At 52.8% G+C, this 19,177-nt stretch overlaps 8 protein-coding genes across 8 annotated transcripts; 3 read left to right on the top strand and 5 right to left on the bottom strand.

Moving 5' to 3' along the window:
- Positions 1 to 212: 212 nt before the first annotated feature.
- On the bottom strand, positions 213 to 1,779 carry GLOTRDRAFT_71306 (cytoplasmic tRNA 2-thiolation protein 1; the record flags this gene model as incomplete). Its single annotated transcript, XM_007864402.1, has 7 exons — positions 213 to 496; positions 548 to 645; positions 701 to 891; positions 944 to 1,058; positions 1,116 to 1,350; positions 1,420 to 1,538; positions 1,596 to 1,779. The coding sequence occupies 7 exons, from the start codon at positions 1,777 to 1,779 to the stop codon at positions 329 to 331; spliced, it is 1,110 nt and encodes a 369-aa protein (XP_007862593.1). The 3' UTR covers positions 213 to 328.
- Positions 1,780 to 2,369: 590 nt separating this feature from the next.
- GLOTRDRAFT_91195 (glycoside hydrolase) lies at positions 2,370 to 4,951 on the top strand (the record flags this gene model as incomplete). Its single annotated transcript, XM_007864401.1, has 12 exons — positions 2,370 to 2,924; positions 2,977 to 3,062; positions 3,115 to 3,192; positions 3,247 to 3,406; positions 3,459 to 3,561; positions 3,623 to 3,717; positions 3,793 to 3,851; positions 3,908 to 3,989; positions 4,042 to 4,053; positions 4,114 to 4,343; positions 4,398 to 4,845; positions 4,880 to 4,951. The coding sequence occupies 12 exons, from the start codon at positions 2,370 to 2,372 to the stop codon at positions 4,949 to 4,951; spliced, it is 1,980 nt and encodes a 659-aa protein (XP_007862592.1).
- Positions 4,952 to 5,273: 322 nt separating this feature from the next.
- GLOTRDRAFT_103653 (uncharacterized protein) lies at positions 5,274 to 6,811 on the bottom strand (the record flags this gene model as incomplete). Its single annotated transcript, XM_007864400.1, has 6 exons — positions 5,274 to 5,463; positions 5,533 to 5,648; positions 5,701 to 5,997; positions 6,071 to 6,275; positions 6,344 to 6,706; positions 6,762 to 6,811. The coding sequence occupies 6 exons, from the start codon at positions 6,809 to 6,811 to the stop codon at positions 5,274 to 5,276; spliced, it is 1,221 nt and encodes a 406-aa protein (XP_007862591.1).
- Positions 6,812 to 7,661: 850 nt separating this feature from the next.
- On the bottom strand, positions 7,662 to 9,942 carry GLOTRDRAFT_71297 (Nop domain-containing protein). Its single transcript, XM_007864399.1, has 8 exons — positions 9,738 to 9,942; positions 9,479 to 9,648; positions 9,251 to 9,410; positions 9,083 to 9,191; positions 8,550 to 9,026; positions 8,454 to 8,495; positions 7,922 to 8,401; positions 7,662 to 7,866 (listed from the first exon to the last, which is right to left on the bottom strand). Exons 1-8 carry the CDS (start codon positions 9,854 to 9,856, stop codon positions 7,723 to 7,725), a joined length of 1,701 nt encoding a protein of 566 aa, XP_007862590.1. The 5' UTR covers positions 9,857 to 9,942; the 3' UTR covers positions 7,662 to 7,722.
- Positions 9,943 to 10,032: 90 nt separating this feature from the next.
- Positions 10,033 to 12,223, top strand: GLOTRDRAFT_114292 (peptidase S10, serine carboxypeptidase; the record flags this gene model as incomplete). Its single annotated transcript, XM_007864398.1, has 12 exons — positions 10,033 to 10,343; positions 10,399 to 10,484; positions 10,537 to 10,563; positions 10,625 to 10,666; positions 10,730 to 10,829; positions 10,885 to 11,038; positions 11,097 to 11,221; positions 11,273 to 11,366; positions 11,421 to 11,538; positions 11,596 to 11,621; positions 11,674 to 12,091; positions 12,174 to 12,223. The coding sequence occupies exons 1-12, from the start codon at positions 10,099 to 10,101 to the stop codon at positions 12,221 to 12,223; spliced, it is 1,485 nt and encodes a 494-aa protein (XP_007862589.1). The 5' UTR covers positions 10,033 to 10,098.
- A 1,209-nt stretch (positions 12,224 to 13,432) lies between these two features.
- On the top strand, positions 13,433 to 15,118 carry GLOTRDRAFT_71293 (uncharacterized protein; the record flags this gene model as incomplete). Its single annotated transcript, XM_007864397.1, has 7 exons — positions 13,433 to 13,488; positions 13,537 to 13,765; positions 13,831 to 13,997; positions 14,060 to 14,396; positions 14,452 to 14,543; positions 14,600 to 14,824; positions 14,891 to 15,118. Exons 2-7 carry the CDS (start codon positions 13,651 to 13,653, stop codon positions 15,116 to 15,118), a joined length of 1,164 nt encoding a protein of 387 aa, XP_007862588.1. The 5' UTR covers positions 13,433 to 13,488; positions 13,537 to 13,650.
- Positions 15,119 to 15,976: 858 nt separating this feature from the next.
- On the bottom strand, positions 15,977 to 17,907 carry GLOTRDRAFT_136482 (uncharacterized protein; the record flags this gene model as incomplete). The annotated part of the gene is made up of 5 exons (XM_007864396.1): positions 15,977 to 17,126; positions 17,181 to 17,268; positions 17,321 to 17,404; positions 17,457 to 17,560; positions 17,622 to 17,907. 5 exons carry the CDS (start codon positions 17,905 to 17,907, stop codon positions 16,060 to 16,062), a joined length of 1,629 nt encoding a protein of 542 aa, XP_007862587.1. The 3' UTR covers positions 15,977 to 16,059.
- A 321-nt stretch (positions 17,908 to 18,228) lies between these two features.
- On the bottom strand, positions 18,229 to 19,062 carry GLOTRDRAFT_125963 (uncharacterized protein; the record flags this gene model as incomplete). The annotated part of the gene is made up of 4 exons (XM_007864395.1): positions 18,229 to 18,667; positions 18,718 to 18,798; positions 18,857 to 18,981; positions 19,036 to 19,062. 4 exons carry the CDS (start codon positions 19,060 to 19,062, stop codon positions 18,229 to 18,231), a joined length of 672 nt encoding a protein of 223 aa, XP_007862586.1.
- Between the last annotated feature and the right edge of the window lie 115 nt (positions 19,063 to 19,177).

Genomic DNA, 19,177 nt, shown 5'->3' with positions numbered 1-19,177 from the left:
CGCTGATTCAACGCAACCTGATTGGCTCTTAGTCGCATTCACATGCAGAGGCGCCCGACAAGTAACCGGACCCAGCAAGGACCCAGGCCTACGTTACGGCCGTACAAACTGTCTAATTGAAGAATGTAGTACGGTGCATATTCCATTGGATGCATTATCCATGATCATCACCCGCTAATAGATACACTCTTCTAAGGAATGAGGGGACTATTGAATGATACAGCAAACCCAAATTAATGATACATGAGCTCCAGCGGCCCTATCATGACCGAGATGAACGGCGCCCTCAGAATCCCAGAATGAAATCTGAATGGTTGAGTATCTGAACTCAACCTGCCTCGACCCCAACCACCGCTGGCATCGGTGGGGCGGAATCCCGACCATCATCTGGGGCTGACTGGGAAGGGGACTGGGCATTCATCTGGAAGAAGGGGATTGTGCGCAGGCCGTCTGGAGCAGGCCCTGAAGCCTCCAACTGCTTCCTTCCTCGATCCGTCTGAAAGGCTATGTCAGGGAAGTGTCATTAATGAGAAAAATGGATACTGACGATCCCAGCACTAGCCATCCCTCTTTCTAGTCCTTCAAGCAATGTGCACGCCTTACACAAGTCATTGGAGGACATGTACCCGCACCTCTTGCATGTCTCTATTCATCGATACTCGTTCAGTCAGAATCCAAAGAATAATATATCGACACGTACTCCGCTCCTTGAGCTCCTTGGTAGCCTCCTCACTAACCTCACACGCCTCACCGGAGTATATAATGTCGATGATCGCACTGGGTCGCGCTGCCTCGAGAAGTTTGAGGAATGACCGCGCGTGGCCGCGGTACGCGTCCGGGGAGTAAATACATTCTGTGGAGAAGTACGTGAGGTGCTTGAAGTAGGCGTACCTGGTTAATCTGGGTCAGGCTGGTGGATATGTTGCGACGTATATGTGCTTACATGACGATCTCCTTCTCATAAGTGTATTTGAATGGCTTCGACCTTTTGATGGTGTCCTCTCCCTTCGTACAGATGGCCGTACAGCGGCCCAGTCTCGCGATGTCTCCACGCATAACTGACGAAACATATATGAATTTCTACAATCCCACTCAGGAGATAATGGAATACTCACTGTTCATCAACACAGTCTCCGCAACGTCGTCCGCGTTATGCCCAGTTACGATATGGTCTACACCCAACATGGCAGCACCGCGGTCGAGTGCCTGGCGACGGAATACACCGCAGAACGTGCAGTTATTCTTCCGACCTACTGCCTCCACAATCGAGTCCATTGTCCAGCCATACAGCTCGTTGTACGATAGGATCTTGAGCGGCAGATTGTATTCCTTCTGGTTTTGCTTGACTGTCTGTCACAAGGGGGTAGTAGGTTGAGTTGAAAAGAAATGCACACGGTTCAGCGGAACCAAAGCCCGTACCTCGAGCGAGTCGTCTCGGTAGCCAGTTATCCCCTCGTCGATCGAGAGCAGGAACAGCTCCAGCCCATAATTATACCTATCATTCAGCGTTTTCATCACATGTGCAAGCACAGTCGAATCTGCGTCGGTCATCCATATTCCCATCCAACTTCACGTCTGACAGTAAACTTACATACCTTTCCCGCCCGATGCGCCGATAGCCACCCTGTCCCCGGGCTGGAAGAGCTGCGCCTCCACGATAGTGTTGTGCACTTCCGTCTCGAAGACATGGAAGAAGCAGGTCTTGCAGATTTGTTGGCCGGTCTTTGGACGCTTTAGAATGGGCCGCTGGGTAGCGCACAGAGCGCACAGACGGGGCATGGCGAGGGCTGGAGTAGGGCTAGAGTCAAGTCACTTGCAAGAGCTGAAGCAGTCCGATCCATTTGTCGGACGGCACGTGGAAGCCACGGGAGGCGCAAGATCGACGTCTGTTCCTCCCGCCGGCCATGCCAGGTACAGCGTCCACTGCTGCGCTCGACGTACTTACTTCGAACGTCCTCCGACTTAACAGTGTCTTTCGGACGTCCTTCGACTTTGGCTACCTCCCGAGGCTCATGGATTGAACGTTGCCTGAATTCCAGGCTACACGCGTCTGAATCCATCGTATGAATCTCCAAGTTTTGCTGAACGGAGATCGTGGACGGGTAAAATAGCTGTCCTGGCTATGCGATATTTGGCCAACCTATACCACTCGAAAACTTTGTGTACGTACGTGTCCCCGCTCACCAGTCTCGTCCCAACGGCAGAAGCACCATCACGTGTAGCGATAATCCCGAAATAACGACCATCGCTTGGTTCGCGTCCTATCGCGCCTGATGGTGATAGCGCCTGCTTCTCGAATGACCTTGAGTGAACCCTGCCCTGAGTACAAGTACTCGAGGCTAGCTCAACTGGAGGTTCTTCGAGCAGCCATGTTTGCCCTGCTGCTCTCGTTATTGGTGCTCCCTCTCGTTGCGAAATGCTACAACTTGAATGTACTGCCTCAACCCCGGTCATGGACATTGTCGTCAGCACCCCCGTTTCCTTTGTTTGCGCCCGTCACAATCGTCGTCGACGCGGCCTACCAAAATTACTCGGACGCGGACGGCATGACTCTTATTCCTCCCTCTTTGCACGCATTCGCGTCGTTATTCGCCGAAGACCTCGCTTCTGCATATAATTCCCAACCAACCCTGAAAGCCGGGACATCACCGCCTGACTATGGTATCTTTCTGACAATTACTCACAATACGACTACTCTGCTGGATGGAACAAGCACCGGCGAAGGCTATCGCGTCTCTTCTTCCGCTAGTCTGATCACTATTGAAGGGTCCGGCGCCAGAGGCGCTTGGTGGGCCACGAGAACCCTCTTGCAAGCTGCTGCTTTGAATGGGGGCTGGTTCCCTGCCGGCGAGATCGTAGACGGCCCCGACTATGGAATCAGAGGCCATATGCTGGACGCCGCTAGGCACTGGTACAGTGCCGAGGTATTGTTTTCCGCGCGGCAGTGGACTGTATGGTATTGAGAATTCTCTGTAGTACCTCACGGAATTCTGCCATTACTTGTCGTTCTTCAAACTCAACGAGTTCCATGTCCATCTTAGTGATAACGTGTATCCGGCTGCGTACGTCTTCTGATAAGCGCCATATAACGAACCAATGGTAACCTGATAACAGCACGGAAGAATGGCGGTCATACTATGCCCGGTTTCGCTTGTGGTCGAACAATCCAGCATTTTCAGGACTAGCTCACCAGTGAGTCACAGAGTCATGTCGCTGACTTTGCAGCAACTCATGTCATGTCTCTAGAAATGAATCCTACGATCAAGCGACATTCGCCGCCTTCCAATCATCTTGCGCAGCCCGGGGGGTGACCGTCATCCCGGAAATCGAGGCGCCAGGCCACGCCCTGCCCTTGAGTCAGTGGCAGGATAGCATGGGGAAGCAGGTGTACATCGACACTGACCCGGTGAGGCAGAACAGTAGGGCGTATTGCCCGTCTTCTCATCGCATATCCGTAGACGCTGCTCAACCTGTCTATCCCTGGTGTGACGGAAATGGTGGAGAATATATGGACTGAGTTCCTTCCGTGGTTTGAAACGCAGGAGGTATGTATTGGAGCAGGTGGGTGGTTATTCTTCGACACTCCTACGCGGGAACTTCACGAGTGACCTTGATTGCCTAGACGAATACCCTTCGGACCTCGCGGATGAGTATATCACCTTCGTCAATGACCTGAACACCTTGATCAAGGGACGTGGAAAGCACATCAGAGCTTGGGTACGTATCGCCAGATCTCCGACGTTTCATACAATTGGCCCTCGTCACGCTAAGTTCTACCGGACCGGGATATAGGGGACGGATGAGCCATCCAATACAACTAGTATTGACAAGGACGTAATTATACAACATTGGTGTGTTATTCCGTTATGAGGCTCGATTATGGGCTATGTTGTTTATGGTTGACCAGGGCTCTGTTCGCGACTGACCCGTATGCCCTGATCCAAAAAGGTTACCCTGTCATAAATTCACAAGATTGGGTGTTTTACGAAGTCAGTGTCGCAGATTGGTTTCCCAGCCCAGAATATCTGATCCATGTTTTAGGTTCTGAAATATGTGAGTCAACAGACGTGGTGGTACCACATCAAGTTCCAGTAACCTATAGAACTCTTTTAGAGCGACTCGTATCCTCCGACGACTAACTTAACACGTTTCTTCGACTTTGGCGATCCCCCAGTTCCGGGTCTCACATGGAACACGTCGCTCTTCAACTGGACTGACATCCCGTACAATCCCTCGCCGACGACACCCTTGCTTAGGGGTGCCATCGCACCTGTTTGGAACGATAACGGTCCCAGGGCTAGCACGGACCTGGAAGCATTCTACGAGACCAGGGTTCTTATAAGGTAGCTTATGCTATAGTGATTGCCTTGCTTCGCGCCTAATTCCGTGTGCGCCAGTGTCGCCGGCGCTCTAAGCTGGGGCGCCAACAGCTTAAAAATGGAAGCGTACGATTCGGTCCGGGAATACCTGGAGAATATCGCACCGGGGCAGAATCTTAACAGATTTGTTGCTAGCAAGGGCCCAACTGTCTTATCATACGACTTCTCCAGATCAGGGTTGACGGACCTGAGCGGAAACGGATACAACGCGCATGTATTGGGTCCCGTCAACCTCACTTCGTCAGGTCTGGTCATCCTCTCCGGAGGGTCTTTGATTACCCCCCTCGGGTCTCTCGGCTTGAATCACACATACGCGCTGGCCCTTTCACTGTCCTCCCCGTCAACGATACTGAAAATCACCGGTCCAGACACCTTGCTTACCTTGCAGAATGGACAGCCGCTGGTCATGCGAGCCAGTAACGGCGCCGAGTACCCTCTGAGGAACTTGACGACGAATGCTACCACTGTCATCGATTTTGGCGCGCAGCCGATCACTGTAGCCACGACACAACTGCAAGGCACGGGAGTCTGGCAGGCTGGAAAGCAGGTGGGCTGGTTCGGAGAGCCGTTAAGCCAGTACAATAACGCGACCGTCGAAGCGTGCGTGTCCTGACCGACATGATACTGCATTGCAGTGCTAACCCAACCGCCACAGATGGGTGCAAATGGCCTTCGTCGCCCCGTTGAGCAATATCAGCGTGCAAGGAGGGGGTTCGGCAACTGTCAAATCATGGACAGTCCAGTCAGGTTACTACGCTTGATCATGACAGCACCCCCTTTATGCTGTTTCAATCACACAAACGAGAGAGTACCCCAAAGGCTCTTTCTTACGTACGTCGCATTATTGATGTGACTGTAGAATATGTGTAAGTATCTAAGTCCGCGATGATGATGCTATGCGTCCGGGTCAGTCCAAGTTCGTCCCTCCGCTTCAACCAGCCCTCTGTACAACCTCTCGCAACGTTCCACTAACAGGGCAGTGTCGCGCTCGTTGTCCCGCCACTTGTTGATTTCCTGTATGCCTATTCGAGGATTTCCCCACCGGTCCGTTTCTGACCCAAATTTCACCGGTGGATCAAGCCAGCTCGGAGATGTCGCCGCCTTCATCCCATTTGCAAGGCCGTTAGCAGCTCCATTTCCTTGAGGAGTAGACTTCAGGTTGGCAAGGTATAGCGGAACCACTGAGAGAGAAACCAGGCAAAGATGGACTGCGGAGATGGCCCCCTTGAGCGGAGTGATAGGGTGATTGGGCGACCCAAGCATTCGGGCCTGACGCGCGATCAGTTCAGTGATACGACAGAAACCGACAAGAATCACTCACGAAGTAGAAGGCCAGAATTTTCAGTGCATCGGTGAACCACGTTAGCGCAGCGGAGAACACGTTGGTATGGACAACGCCTGGATGGGATACGAAATGCATTATTTTGCCCTTCGACGCGGTCTGACGCGATAGATGTGTCGCGATCAATTCCGTCTGATATTTGGATGCTTCGTATGAATGCTCAGTCTTCAGAAGTTGGTAATCATCCAGGTCCAAGGAACTGCGGTGACCCTCTAAAGATGACGTCCAGATCACCCGCGCAGGTCTCAACGACTCTGGCGTGGACGAGAGTAGTTTCTGGAGTGTCCGATACTGCGTACACGTCGCGGGTCAATTTACTGAATTCGGGAGGTCAAGCACCAACACTCACTAGGACATAATGTCCAAAGACATTGCACTGCCAGACCCACCCCAGGCCATCATCGCTCAGCTGGCCCACCGCTTGCCTGTAGAATGCTGGTGCGGTGACAGCGGTGAGCGGTCGAGTTAGCACCTCCTTGATGGCCTCTGGCCAGTCGATGCCAATAAGATTGACGACGCCCGCATTACAGATTAAGTGGGAAACATAGGGATAACTGGAAAGACGGGGATCAACGAGAGTTTGGTAATGTCGGGATTGACATAGTGCGGAAGGGTCACATACTTTTTAGAGATCTCATCTCCGAATTTGAGCACGCTGGACGTCTTCGACAAATCTAGGTATTGTATCTCTAGGCGCAGATTCCTCCTGAAAGTCCCCGCATGGCCGTCGTAATTGGATCTTTTCTTCCGCCTCGCGATTTCTTCGTCCAGCAGATTGAGCAGTTTAGTACGAGCCTCTTCAGCTTTCTTCGTGCTGCGACAGGCCATGATCAAGGTCAAGCCTGGACATGGGTATATAGGATCGTGTTCCTGGACATCTACCGGCTTGACTTTGGAAGACAAGTGATATTGCGGCCGAGCATCTGGAGGATGTGCTTGCGAAAGCTGGAAAAGTAGTCGTTGGCAGATGCCATAGCCTATCCCACTTTTCAAGAAGGCCACTCAGCGACATGTAGCTCTTCAGGCTGATGGGATCATACCTATTTGCCCCAGTAACCACAATTATAGGCCGAGCCTTCTCCATTGACATTGCTCCCCCTTTCAGAGTCCGGACTACTTGAATCTCAACGTTCTTGAGAAGGTCCACTTATTCTTGGCTCACGGAAGGCAATAAAGACGACCACCGGGACAGACTCTTCCAGCAGAAATATTGACGAACAGCAAGGTACGTACACGCGCTCCCATGGTGAAGTCGATCGTACCACTTACATAGGGGGGCGCGAGCGAAATCTCCACGGCATTACAGTGTGAGGCGCTCAAAACCGACAACTCGGCAATAGGCGAGCCGCGGATCCTATCACGGTCGTGAGAAAAGACTTTTAGGTCCTGAAAACTATACCAATCGATTCCTTTTCACGAGAGCTTTCGAACCATCTGATTATTTCCCCGAAATTCCCACTTTTAAGAATCTGGCCCTTCTCATATTTGAATTTGGGTCGGAGATGTAGCGGAGTAACCATAACGGGAAGCTTTGTAATCACGGCAAGCTGGGCCGAGCCACGTGGTTGGTTAGCGTTAGGGTGAAGACACTACTTGCTTTGGACCTATGGGACGCTCCCTATCACAGGAATTCCGTCCGAGACTTCATTTTCTGTATCATACAACCATATTGAGTGGTCATGGCACAGCGGGCTCTCAAATAAATGAGGTTAGGTTCGGTGACCCCATATTTGAATGCTTACGTAAGCACCCAAAAAAATGAAAATGCAGGATTACACATCTTTTGGCCAGGTTTATGTTTCAAATTTTTTTCTCGCCGCCTATGGCGGCCTAATTAAGGTGCCACAGAGGTGCCGACTCTTAGTGACATACACTGTACGGTCACCTGATTACGAGGACGCGTCTCCCGTCACGTACAAAGAGGAACGAAGGGGAAGGAAAGCAGATTATATAGCCAATAGTAGATGTACACTAACAAAGATACAGAGCAGGCGCAGGAAACTATTCGCCCTTCTTCTCCTTCTTCTTCTTTTTCTTAGATGACTCTTCTGATTCCCCTGCAGCGGCGGCAGCCTCAGCAGCAGCCTTTTCGGCTTTCTTAGCCTTTTTGCGAGCCTTGCGCTCAGCTTCCGTCTCTTCCTCACCCTGAGGAAGTCCTGATGAGCAACATTCATGGGTATAAACGAAACGGTTCACGTACCTTCGACTCCGCAGGGGCACCGTTCGCCTCGCTCTCTCGCCGCTTCCGCTTCTTCTCCTTTTTGCTCTCCTTATCCTCCTTGTCCTCGCCATCCACCTCCATAGCATCCTCCTTCGCCTTCTTCTTCGCCTTCTTCTCCTCCTTCGCCCGCCGCTTCTCCTCCTTCACGTCCAACGCCGCCTTCATCGCGACGTCTGCTGGCTCACGCTGCGTGGGAACGAGGTCGACAGCATCCGCGGCGGTGTTGTACGTCTTCGTCTCGCCGGTCATCTCGAAGCGCGCCTGCTTCTTGCCCTCCCCGTTGAACCGCCGCACGCCGCCGAGGTCGCCCGAATATTCCAGGGCGCGTAACCGCGACTCCAGCTTTGCCCGGTTCTCCAGACCTATTGAGGGTGCATCGGGTTCTGACTTGCCATCGGTGTCCGTTAGTGCATCGACACGTATTGACAAGGCTGCCTTCGTGGCGACCATACGGGCCATCTACGAATCCCCTCATCAGATTGGTGCCTCCATGAAGTGTGCCCACACTTACTTTGCCCTTGAGTTTTGGCGGTGCTTGGCCAATGAGCGAAGCCTGAAGTGGGTTTCATCAGCTTCTTAAACCAGTCGACAAGGAGAGTATCCCCACATGGTATATGAGACCATACTTCGGTGTATCATGCTTAGTCTTCAGCGCTCGGAAAAGCGCCTTCTCAGCACCAAGGATCTGGACGGTACTCGCAGGGTGTTTCGCCAAGTTCAACAAGCTACCAGCATGGCTGATTAACCTCGCTCCGACGAGCTCGCCCACCAAGGCCGTCAAGTTCGGTGCAATAGCGTTCATGCGATTCCGCAAGTACTCGGCGAGCTGCGTTCGGTAACCGGTGATAGCGATGACCTGGTCGCACAACGAGTGTATGTGGTTGATATCCGAATCGGAGATCTCGGTACCCATGGAGATCTCCGCTGCTGCCTTCACAGCTGCCTCCAGATCTTCAGGTAGGATGTGGGCGAAGTTCGTCGTTGCGGCGTTTGTACGGAAGCCCATTTCCCGGACGACCTTAGCGTATGCAAGGTTGTCGGAGATGATCTTGACGAGTTCTGGGAAATGCCAGCCGTACCATTCCTGCAGACGCACTAGCTCCAGCACGGATCTTCATAAATATAGATGCATCTACTCACCTTCACGCGCATAGAATAGATATTGATTTCCTTGTCCAGGTCGTCTAGTAGCGCGATAGCTTGCACAACCATAGTATCGACCTTATCCGGCGAGAACTTGAGCTTAAATCTGGGAGGAGGGTTTAGCGCAAGGTGACCCTGCTAACCCTGCAATGTGAGTGTACATACCGTGATAACGAATGACTGAGACCCAAACTCATGGTAGCCAAATCCTTGGGGTCCAATCCGTCGAGCAAGGCAGCTATCTGACTCCTTATACCACGGAACAGGTCAAGAGAGTCCTTGTCCGAGTGGACAGTTATGCCGAGCTTCTTCTTTATTGAGCTCCCTATTCGATGGGGAGGGTCCATGAATATCGGTCCGTTACCGCGACACGGACATGCGAGCCAGACATACCGAGCTTGCTTTCAATGACATATAGAGACTCCTTGCCCTTCCCCTTCTCAACCACCTCTTCGGTCAGAAACTTTTTGAGGCCCTTGCCGATCTTTCCCTCCTGGATGGCAGTGACTTCCTCCACGGCAGTCGCGGTGGTCGTGAAGCGGTGGAGAGCTTTTAATTTTAGTCTGCGGTTCCACAGTAAACAGTCCACGCAATAGCACGTAGCATTTTGTTAATAAAATGACTGATAGCTGGGAAGAATTCCTTTGCTCACAGTTTGTTAGCCTTCTCTGGCGTCTCAAACTCTTGCCATAGGTCTGGACTCGTAATCTTAGCAGTGTCCGTGACCTTGAACAGACAGAAACCAAGAGGGGTCTCGTATAACACCAACATAGCGAAGGTTACCACCGGTACCAGGAGCACAAAGAAATAGAGAAATAGACCGAGGCCCGAACGCTTGCAGCTCTGAACGTCTGCCGAACTGCAGACGATATTTTTCGAGTTCTGTATGCGTGGGAACTGTCTATAAACAACTTCGGGTTCGATCGCGCCGGCAGCAATCGAGCGTGCTTGCCGTGATAAGACGTGTATGTTGAAGTCAGAATAGCAGCTTTGTCTTGCTCCCTCGTTCAGAGATGCTGCTCGAGCAAGCTCTGGTACTTGTGCTTCTGCACTGTGCTCTAGCCAGTGTCCAACGCGTGTTTTCCGCTGGTTTCGTAGACAGCGGCGTCGCGTCCAATGGTTTGGGAGTAGAGGCAAACGTGTCGACTCTCCATTTATCTGCATTGTCTTCCGAGACTTACGCAGTTTTGAGTCACCCTCGATTCCCCTACCACCAGGTGCGGGTGAAGAAGACCAACTTCTGCGACCCAACTGTGAAGTGAGCTGAATCTAGCCATTCCATCGGAGAGCCCAAGGCATAAGACTATACGCAGCGTATATACAGGCTACTTGGATGTCGACTATGGTGCAAAGCACCTCTTCTTCTATTTCTTTGAGAGTCGACACGACCCCGATCAAGGTAGGAGCTAGCAGAACCTCATGGCAGGCTGGGGATACTGATCCCCCCTTAGATGATGTTATGATGTGGATTAACGGAGGTGGGCAAGGATCTGCGTAACAAATGAACGCTGAAATGACGGAGAAGTGATTTATCTGAAGGACCTGGCTGCTCCTCTTCTATGGGATTACTCATGGAATTAGGTATCTCCCCCTTCGAGATCGTATAGAATTGACATCCCGAATCCTGATCCTAATACATCCCAGGACCATGCCAGATCGACATGAAGAACGTCTCCTCAAACGGCACAGTGTGGAACCCTTACTCGTGGAACGAAAAGGCAAACATATTCTTCCTAGACCAGCCGTATGTTTCAAAGGACGACAGGACTGAATGCGACTCTAAGCAACATAATATACAGGGTCGGCGTTGGATTCTCGTATGCCGACCACGGTGAAACGGTCGAGACGACCGAAGAGGCGGCCAAGAACGTCCACGCATTCATCTCTATCTTCTTCGAGACTTTCAGCCAATTCAAGGGACGGCCTTTCCACATGTCTGGTGAATCCTACGGTGTAAGTCCCGTCAGTAATGAAGTGCTCTCCGTGCATTCGATGGCTGGCTTGTTACTAGGGTCGGTACCTGCCCGTATTTGCCAGTGAAGTCGTCGACCAGAACCAGATTGCTGTGGCTGAAGGCCGACCGACCATCAACCTCAAGAGCGTCCTTATTGGCAACGGAAATACTGGGATATCTACGTCCGTATAGTCCTTACTCCACGCCTACCCAAACCTCAGGGATCCTCGTAGGCTTTATGAAGGCCGGTATGAGATCGAGTGCGGAAAGGCTGCTTTGGATGTTCCGATCCAACAGATTAGCAAATGTGTGCGCATGAAGATGGCCGTGAGTGGCTCCCGCTTCACCCCATTCATCGGAGTCCGTCGAACAATTTCCTAGTTACCTCGTTGTACCAAGGGTATCGAGAAACATTGTGGTAATTACTTTGACTCGATCGACTGTGCCGCCGCAGTGAATTTCTGCGACAATGAGATAAGCACCAATTACTGGGCTAGTGGTGAGTGCCTCCTTCACGTGTGAAGCCTTCGCCGCCAACTAATCACACGCTTTCAAGGCCGTAACGTATACGACGTATCAAAGGTACGTACCGACACCCTGCCCAGTAATAAGCACAAGATCTGACGACGTGCAGATGTGCATTGGCGACGACCTCTGCTACCTCGAGAACGGCGCGATCAAAGCCTACCTCGACCTCCCCGCCACCCGATCCCTCCTCGGCGTCTCCTCCCCCAACAACTTCTCCGCCTGCTCGTCTGACGTCGGCCGCCTCTTCGTCGCGCACAGCGACAAGTGGTCCCACCCGACGGAGTACTACGTGGCTGGCCTCCTCGAACGGAGTGTACGGGTCCTGATATACGCCGGGACGTACGACTGGCAGTGTAATTGGGTCAGCAACAAGCTGTGGGTGGACAGGCTGGAGTGGAGCGGCCAGGATGCGTATGCAAGGGAGGAGTGGAGGGAGTGGGAGGTAAATGGCCGAAAGGCGGGGGAGACGAAGAGCGCGGGGAGGCTGACATTCGCGACGATCCGCGGGGCGGGGCATATGATGAGTGTTTTTCCTGTTTTCCGACCACTCGAAACAGTGGTGCTGACTCCCTTCTTTTCGTGTTCACGTTCCGCATGATAGACCAGCAGAGGCGTTGGCTATGGTGCAGAGATGGCTGGACGGGGGAAGTCTTTGAGGGGAGTTGGGATGCTTTATAGGGATCTACGAATACACTGGTGAAAATCACTGCGGTTGCCATGATGCGCCGGTGGTATTCAACCATTGTTGCTATGATTGCAGTTCCTGCGCTCTCTCCCGGGTGATGAACTTGGAGGTGTGTATCTGGCTCGTCTATGAAGATCTCGATAGTGTGGGGTGGGAACGCGCGGAGTAGTCCTCCGACAGGACGTCCGGTACCGCGCAATATGAGGTCGGGGATTTAAATGGCGGTTTCGTTGGGTTTCTACGTTGAGCTCTTGGGCGGTACCGTCAAGAGCGGCTTTGAGAGTCGCCTAACTGTTCCGTCAATACATGGTGGGCGTCCGGGTCTGGTGGAACCGTCCCAGGCATGCATGAGGATTAGCCTGCTTTACTTATATCTGGCTACCATGGTACAGCGCCCGTCTCTAGTCGAGGTGAAAGGATAGTACTGTTTTGCTACCTCCATTATAAACTGACCGTCAGTAAGGATGTATGTACCTGTGCCCAATCCAAAGAGGGCCAGTAGGGGCCAGTTCACTGTGGACAATGATGGGCAGTAGGAAAGAAAGCATTTGATTGGTGGACGAGCGTCAGGTGCGGCGATACCCCGAGGCTTCTCGAAACCTTCTTCGCGGCCATTGGCTTGATGTAATTCCACGCAGTAATCCTTCCGCCGCGCACTCCCATAGTGCCCCGAGAAGAGGGGAAATAATCCGCGACGAAGAGCTCTATTTACTGAGCACGTACATATGTACTGTAACATACTCACCGGGATCGAGTTATCAGATCACAAGGGCTGGTTTAGGAATTGATCGGAATCAGGCTGTCGTGATTTTGGTGGCTGTGGAAACGCGATAGATAGTACAATCTCCGAGTCCCCCATACCGTATGTAAGGTGTGCCATTGCAATGCTACGAAGTCAATACGCCAGCGCATGGATGGCGCGTTTGCATAGTGTACGTACGAGCCATAGCAACCACGACGAAAGGTCGAATTTCGCGGTCAGGGCAATCGGGGAATCACATCTGCTGTCTGCTTCTCCTTTGGCTAGTTACAGCCAATGACAGCGCTTAAAAGCCCGGAAAAGGAAAGCATCACCATAGAGATGTAGTCTAACCGGTGTCCCCGAACTGATCATATCCAGTGCCTTGGTACCATGCGCCTGCTATTAAGGGCATGGCTGCATCCAGCGCTCCCTTTTCTTCACCCTTCCCTCTCCGGCCTCCCCGTCTCTTTCGTTTTCTTTCTTTTAAGCCTAAGGTATGTTTTCCGTAGTTCCATGCTTTTTGTTTGCTGAGTCCGTTGCAGGCTCTTTGTATTTGGGCTGCCCGGCTGCGCCCCTGGACAACCTTCGCTTTTCACGCGACGCTTCCCCTCCTTTGACTCTCCAGCAGGCCCTGATCTCCGGCAGCAACAAACGAAATGTACTTCTCTTCATCCTTCTCCATCCTTGCCCTTATGGCGCCCGTCCTGGTCTCGGCGGCTCCCATGAGAATGAGCAGACGAGCGGCTAGTGCGACTGATCTCCTTGTATTGAGTGAGTTTTACCCCTCTTCCTTGGGTATACCGCAGCATGGAGAACTGACATGGTGTTGCTTCTAGAATTCGCCGACGTGTTGGAACAACTAGAGTCCCAATTCTATACCCAGGCGCTGTCAAAGTTCCAAGAGTCTGATTTTAACGCTGCTGGTTTCTCAGCAGCGCAAGTGCCCATCCAACAATTCTCCGTTATTGCCGGTGACGAGAAGACACACTCGACGGTACTCCAGGTGCGTTTTTAGCCACCCTGCCGTTGAGCGCAGGAGATTGACTCATCGGTCGGTCGCAATAGTCGCAAATCACCGACCTTGGCGACAAGCCCATCACGAACTGCAACTTTGACTTTTCGAGCGCATTGACCGATGTGAAGACCATGGCTGCTACCGCGCGTGTCGTCGAGAACGTCGGTGTCGCAGCGTACCTCGGTGCCGCGCACTTGGTGGACGATGCGAGCCTTCTGACCGCTGCAGGGAGTATCTTGACAACCGAAGCCCGCCACCAGACGATCCTCAACGTCCTCAGCGGCACCGGTACCGCCATTCCGAATGCATTCGATCTCGCATTCACCCCCTCTGAAGTGCTTGCCATCGCATCTCCGTTCATCTCTGGCTGTGATGTTGGCGTTGCGGGTTCGTGATCCTCGTTATCTGATACGCCGCATTCGCTGAGAAATGATAATCACAGCGAACCCCACATTGTCTGTGACGAACACAGGTGCTGTCACGACTGGCACGGCCTTGACGTTCAAATCTGATGCCATCCCCAGCGATACTAGCGTAGGATTATTCCCGAGTTCCCGGTGATGCATCTCCGCTAATCCACCCCATTACAGAAATTGAGCTGCCAGATGCTCACGGGTGACATGTCCTTCTCCGTCACGTTGCCCTTCGACAGCTGTGTCGTCCCGAGCGGTATCAACGGCCCCGTCGCCGTCTACATCACCAACGATACGCAGCCCCTGCTCGCCAACGTTGTTGAGCGCGCCACCGTGAATGTCGTCGCGGGCCCCACCATGGCCTTCATCGACACGACGCCGCAGATGCTCGGTCAGCTCGCAGTATCGTCTTCCTCTTCGGGCTCCGAGTCCGGGTCGTCCAACAGCTCCGAGTCCGGCTCATCAGAGTCGGCCACCGCGACCGCGTCGAGCGGCACGACGACGTCGACGATCACGCCCGAGCAGGCGAGCTCGATCATGGCCAGCGCCAGCGCCGCACAGGCGACCGCGTCCGCATCGGTTGGGGGCACCGCCGCCGCTGCCGCGGGCGTGTTGGACGAGACGCCTGGGAGCCGCAACAACTTCACTGGGCCTTCGCCGGACGGGCACACCTTCGTGAACGGGTACACCAACTGATCGGTTGGACCTGTCGTTTACTTTCGCAGAGAGGCGCCACCCTGTGTACGTATACGGACGCTCTCTCTCGGACTCTTCTCGCTGCTCTCGATGGACCTTTTAATGTACTCTGCCTTATTCCGCAAGGATGGACTGATGCATCGTCGCATTTCTTTTTGGCAAAGCCCGCCTATATCCTCGTACTTGGGCCGTATAATGTTCTTTGTCCTTGTTGCTGTCTTGGGGTTACCTGCTGCTAGTTAACGTTACGGAGAGTCGTGTTGTCTTTACTATAGCCTTAGCAAATTCGAGCTTGCTTGAATACCCATGGCCAGGCCGAGGTGAATAACAAATACAATTGCAAGTCTCGATACTCCGAGGGAGAAAACGGATCACTCGATGTCCGTGGGGTATCTTATCGAGAAGTACACAAGCCCAGAACGGCCAAAATTACTATCATTGGACCAGTAGTGAATAATTTGAACTGCTCACTGGTTAAGTCATCTTCCTCTGATTGTATGTACCCCAAAATTGGTGTGGATGGTTCAGATACCATTCTACACCCTCTGTAAATTTCTCAGATTTTTCCAGTGGGTGTAGAGGTTGTACGGCGTAAGGGGACGGGAAGTGAACAAGATGTCACATGTGTCACAATAGAGCTGTGGCGGGGCAGCAGTCACGCTCTGTCACGTTTAGACCTTGGACATGCAAGACAGTTTTAAATCCTGAGCGATGACCACTCCTCCGTTCCATATACAAACTTGGACATGGCATATGCAGATATCCATCATTACAGAAAAAAATTGCCGAAGGTATAGGGTAGCCACGAAGTCCCCAGTGCACAAAAGGGACGGGAAGTGAATAATTATTCACTACTGGTCCAATGATAGTACAGTGCTAGCAGTCCTAAAATACAATGCGCCAAGTCCGTAAGCACTAATAATATAGCAGGCATTCTTCAATCAATCATCGTCCTCGCTCTCGTCCGTTGATGAGTAGTCGTCGTCATCCAGGGGCGCCCCGCCCGCGAGCTGATTCAAGCTCATGGGCACTTTCGCAGGCGAGCCCGCCGCCTCCTCGAGCTCCGCTGCGAACGAGTCTAGGTCGTCGTCCTTATTCGACAGTACGTCATCTAGCTCGGCGGTCAGAAGGTCGTCGAACAACTCTTCAGCGTTCCCCTCGTCCTCTGCACCACCCTCCTCTTCAGCAGGGGCCGGTGGGGGGACGGGTGTAGCGGATACCGGCTCCCAATCATCGTCGTTATCTTCTTCAGAGTCCGAGTACTCTGGCATAACACTAGAGGTGACGGGAGCAGGCGGTGCTGAGGGTAAGGAGGGGGCTGTGGAAGGAGAGGGCAGTGCCAAGGAAATCGGAGCAGGAGCAGATTTGGAGGTGGGAAGGGCGAGCCCTTCCGTGGGTGATGCCTTAGCCCGCTTCGTGGGCCGGGCGGGCACACCGAATTCGAGAACCTCTTCTTCGAGATCGTTGGTCCGAGATGGAGCAGAGTCAACGGGATGTTCTCGCTTGCCCTTGCCTTTAGCAGGGCTGGGCGTCGGTTTGGAGGGTGCGTGAGATGCGGTGGGAGCAGGCGGAGTGGGATTGGATAAGGCGGGCTTTGGCTCTGGTGGTCTGGAAGCGGGGGGTTTCGACGGCGGGGGTTTGGAAGCAGTAGATTTGGCTGTGGAGGCCTTTGGCGCTGGCGGTTTGGAGGGAAGGAGTCTTCCTGAAGAGGGCTCGGATACAACGGGTTTCTTCGGTGGGGGTGGAACACCCTTCCGAGGGGGATCGCTCAGTAGAGCGGACAGGGGAATCTCCCCTTCCTCCTCTTCCTCTTCTTCTTCCTTCCTGGGCGGTGGTTTCGAGGCGCTGGCTTCTACCGCAGCTGAGATGACCTTCTCTATGTCGTCCTCGACCTCACCGTCCGCATCGACATCTGTGCCGAGCAGTTCTCGCTCTATTTCTTCGTCAAGGCTCGATATCTGAACAGGCTCCTTGGAGGTAGAGGCTTGCGAAGGCGTGCTGGCCGCAGCTTGAGAGCGTAAATTATCAGTATCAAGGCAAGGGGGCAGGTATTGCGGCTCACGAGAAGCGTTCGAGCGTCCGGCTGAGCCTGTAAGACGTCGTTCGTACTGTAATGTAATATTTGTATCCAGCTTTTCCAACGTCCAGCTCTACATCAACTGTGAGATCCCGCAACACGAGTATATCCGCCCTTGAACATACGTTTTGATCTTCATCATATATGAGAACACAATCCCATTCCTGTGCCGGCTCTTCGGACCCTTGGAACAGATGATTATCGCCTGCCTACCACGACGGTTCAGTATGCACTACAGTGACCAGTACCAATCGTTCTCACTTGTGTACTAGCACGCTCAACGGAGACGCTAGCGCCTTTATTTCCCTTCTTGGTTTCGATAGTGCCGGGCGCCATCGGGTCTACCGACGCGGGCTTGAAGTTGTCTTGAAATAAGCAGCAGACTATGAAACAGTCGTACTGTAGGAAAGATGCAACGCCACTTACATCGCATAAGATGGAAGTTCCGACCAGGGGTCTTCCTCGGAGGATTACTCTCTCCCCTCTTAGCTCTCAGCCAGCGTCCCAGAGATGGGCCGACTTTTACTTCAGCTTGGCCTTGTGGAGGGAGCCAGGACACGTCCATATTGCCAGATATTCCAGTTGAATGCTGCGATGGTGGTGGTGGTAGAAGTGCAAGTGGAATAAGGACAATGGCGGCGGTGAAACGGGTCCGGTACTGAACAAGGCCAAAGCGCTTGTGGCCATCCGCCACCTCCGTCGCGATCAGCATAAGTGGCCGGCGCTCTATTTTTAGATCAGCAACGCTGTCTTGCCACATTTGGAGTGATTCGAATGCTTTTGGCCGGTGGTTATACCTTCGATAAAAGGTCTCAGAGGAAGATTATGACTCGCGCAAGGATCGAAGGGGAGAATTCAATTTCATATTATTACTTCTACAGGTTTGTACATATTACCACAATAAAATGGAACGGGGTTAATATTGTAAGAATAAAGATGCACACCAAGGACAAGACAACGCAGACATTGCAAAGAGTATATCCCCATATTTCTGATGATGAAAGCCAAAAAATCCTCTGCAGACGTAGGCAGTTTAGAACGAAGAGAAGAAAGGGTCAGAGAACACTTGCCCCGAAGACTGCAGTGTAGGATCAAAGTCGCCGAACACCGATACACCCGAGTTATACAAGCCCATGTTCATCTCGAAGGCATCGTTCGAGAAGGCATTGGAAGCTACGACCGGGTGGACGGGCAGAGCGGCATGGTGTGCTGTAGCTTGAGGGGCGTACATCGAGGGAGGGGGGTAGACATGGCCGGGGAAATGTGAGAACTGCGGGGACTGCAGTCCGGAGTCGTCTGGAGAGACTAGGAAGGAACGCCGCGTTGTCTGCCTATTCCTGCGAGGACGCTCTTGCTCTTCCAGTTGTCTTCTAGCCAAATCCTGGGCATGCCTGCGCTCATGCTTGTCCCTCGAGCTCCGGTCGTTAAAAAGTCTGTCGCAAAAGTTGCAAGGATATCTGTATACACCGGAACTAGAACAATGTTTAAGACGCGTCAGGACAAAAGGAGCACATGAACTCACTGTACGCGCTCGAAGTGACCGTTAAGGTTGCTTTTCTGTCCGGTCTTACTTTGGCAACCGGGCACATGGCAACGATAAAATCTGGATGGGACGAAAATTATCAACAAGAGAATCCAGACGTCCCCCAAAAATTATTCACTGTCTCTCTGAGTCCGGCTTATGCGTCTCCTGGTGACGCTTGAGGTCGTAAGACCGGTCGGTGGTGTAGTCGCAGTCAGGACACTTGCGCTTCTTCTGTATAACACTGCCAGAAGGTCTGGGGCTCTGCCGGAGGAGCGTAAGAAACACCCAGCGGGAAGGGGGTGGAGCGACACGTACAGCAATAGTACCAGTCAGTCTCGGCATGATCGCTCAAGCGTGCAAGCTGCTCAGGGAGGGGGACAGCGGGGGACGGGCTCGATAGAATCCTTTCCAGCGGATGACACTGGTTCCCCATCGTCGTTGTGGGTCCCCATTTTAA

Source organism: Gloeophyllum trabeum (assembly GCF_000344685.1).
Source record: "Gloeophyllum trabeum ATCC 11539 unplaced genomic scaffold GLOTRscaffold_00002, whole genome shotgun sequence".
Taxonomy (NCBI): domain Eukaryota; kingdom Fungi; phylum Basidiomycota; class Agaricomycetes; order Gloeophyllales; family Gloeophyllaceae; genus Gloeophyllum; species Gloeophyllum trabeum.
Note: the sequence above shows the minus strand (reverse complement) of the source record. Positions and strands in the feature narration are given on the sequence as shown.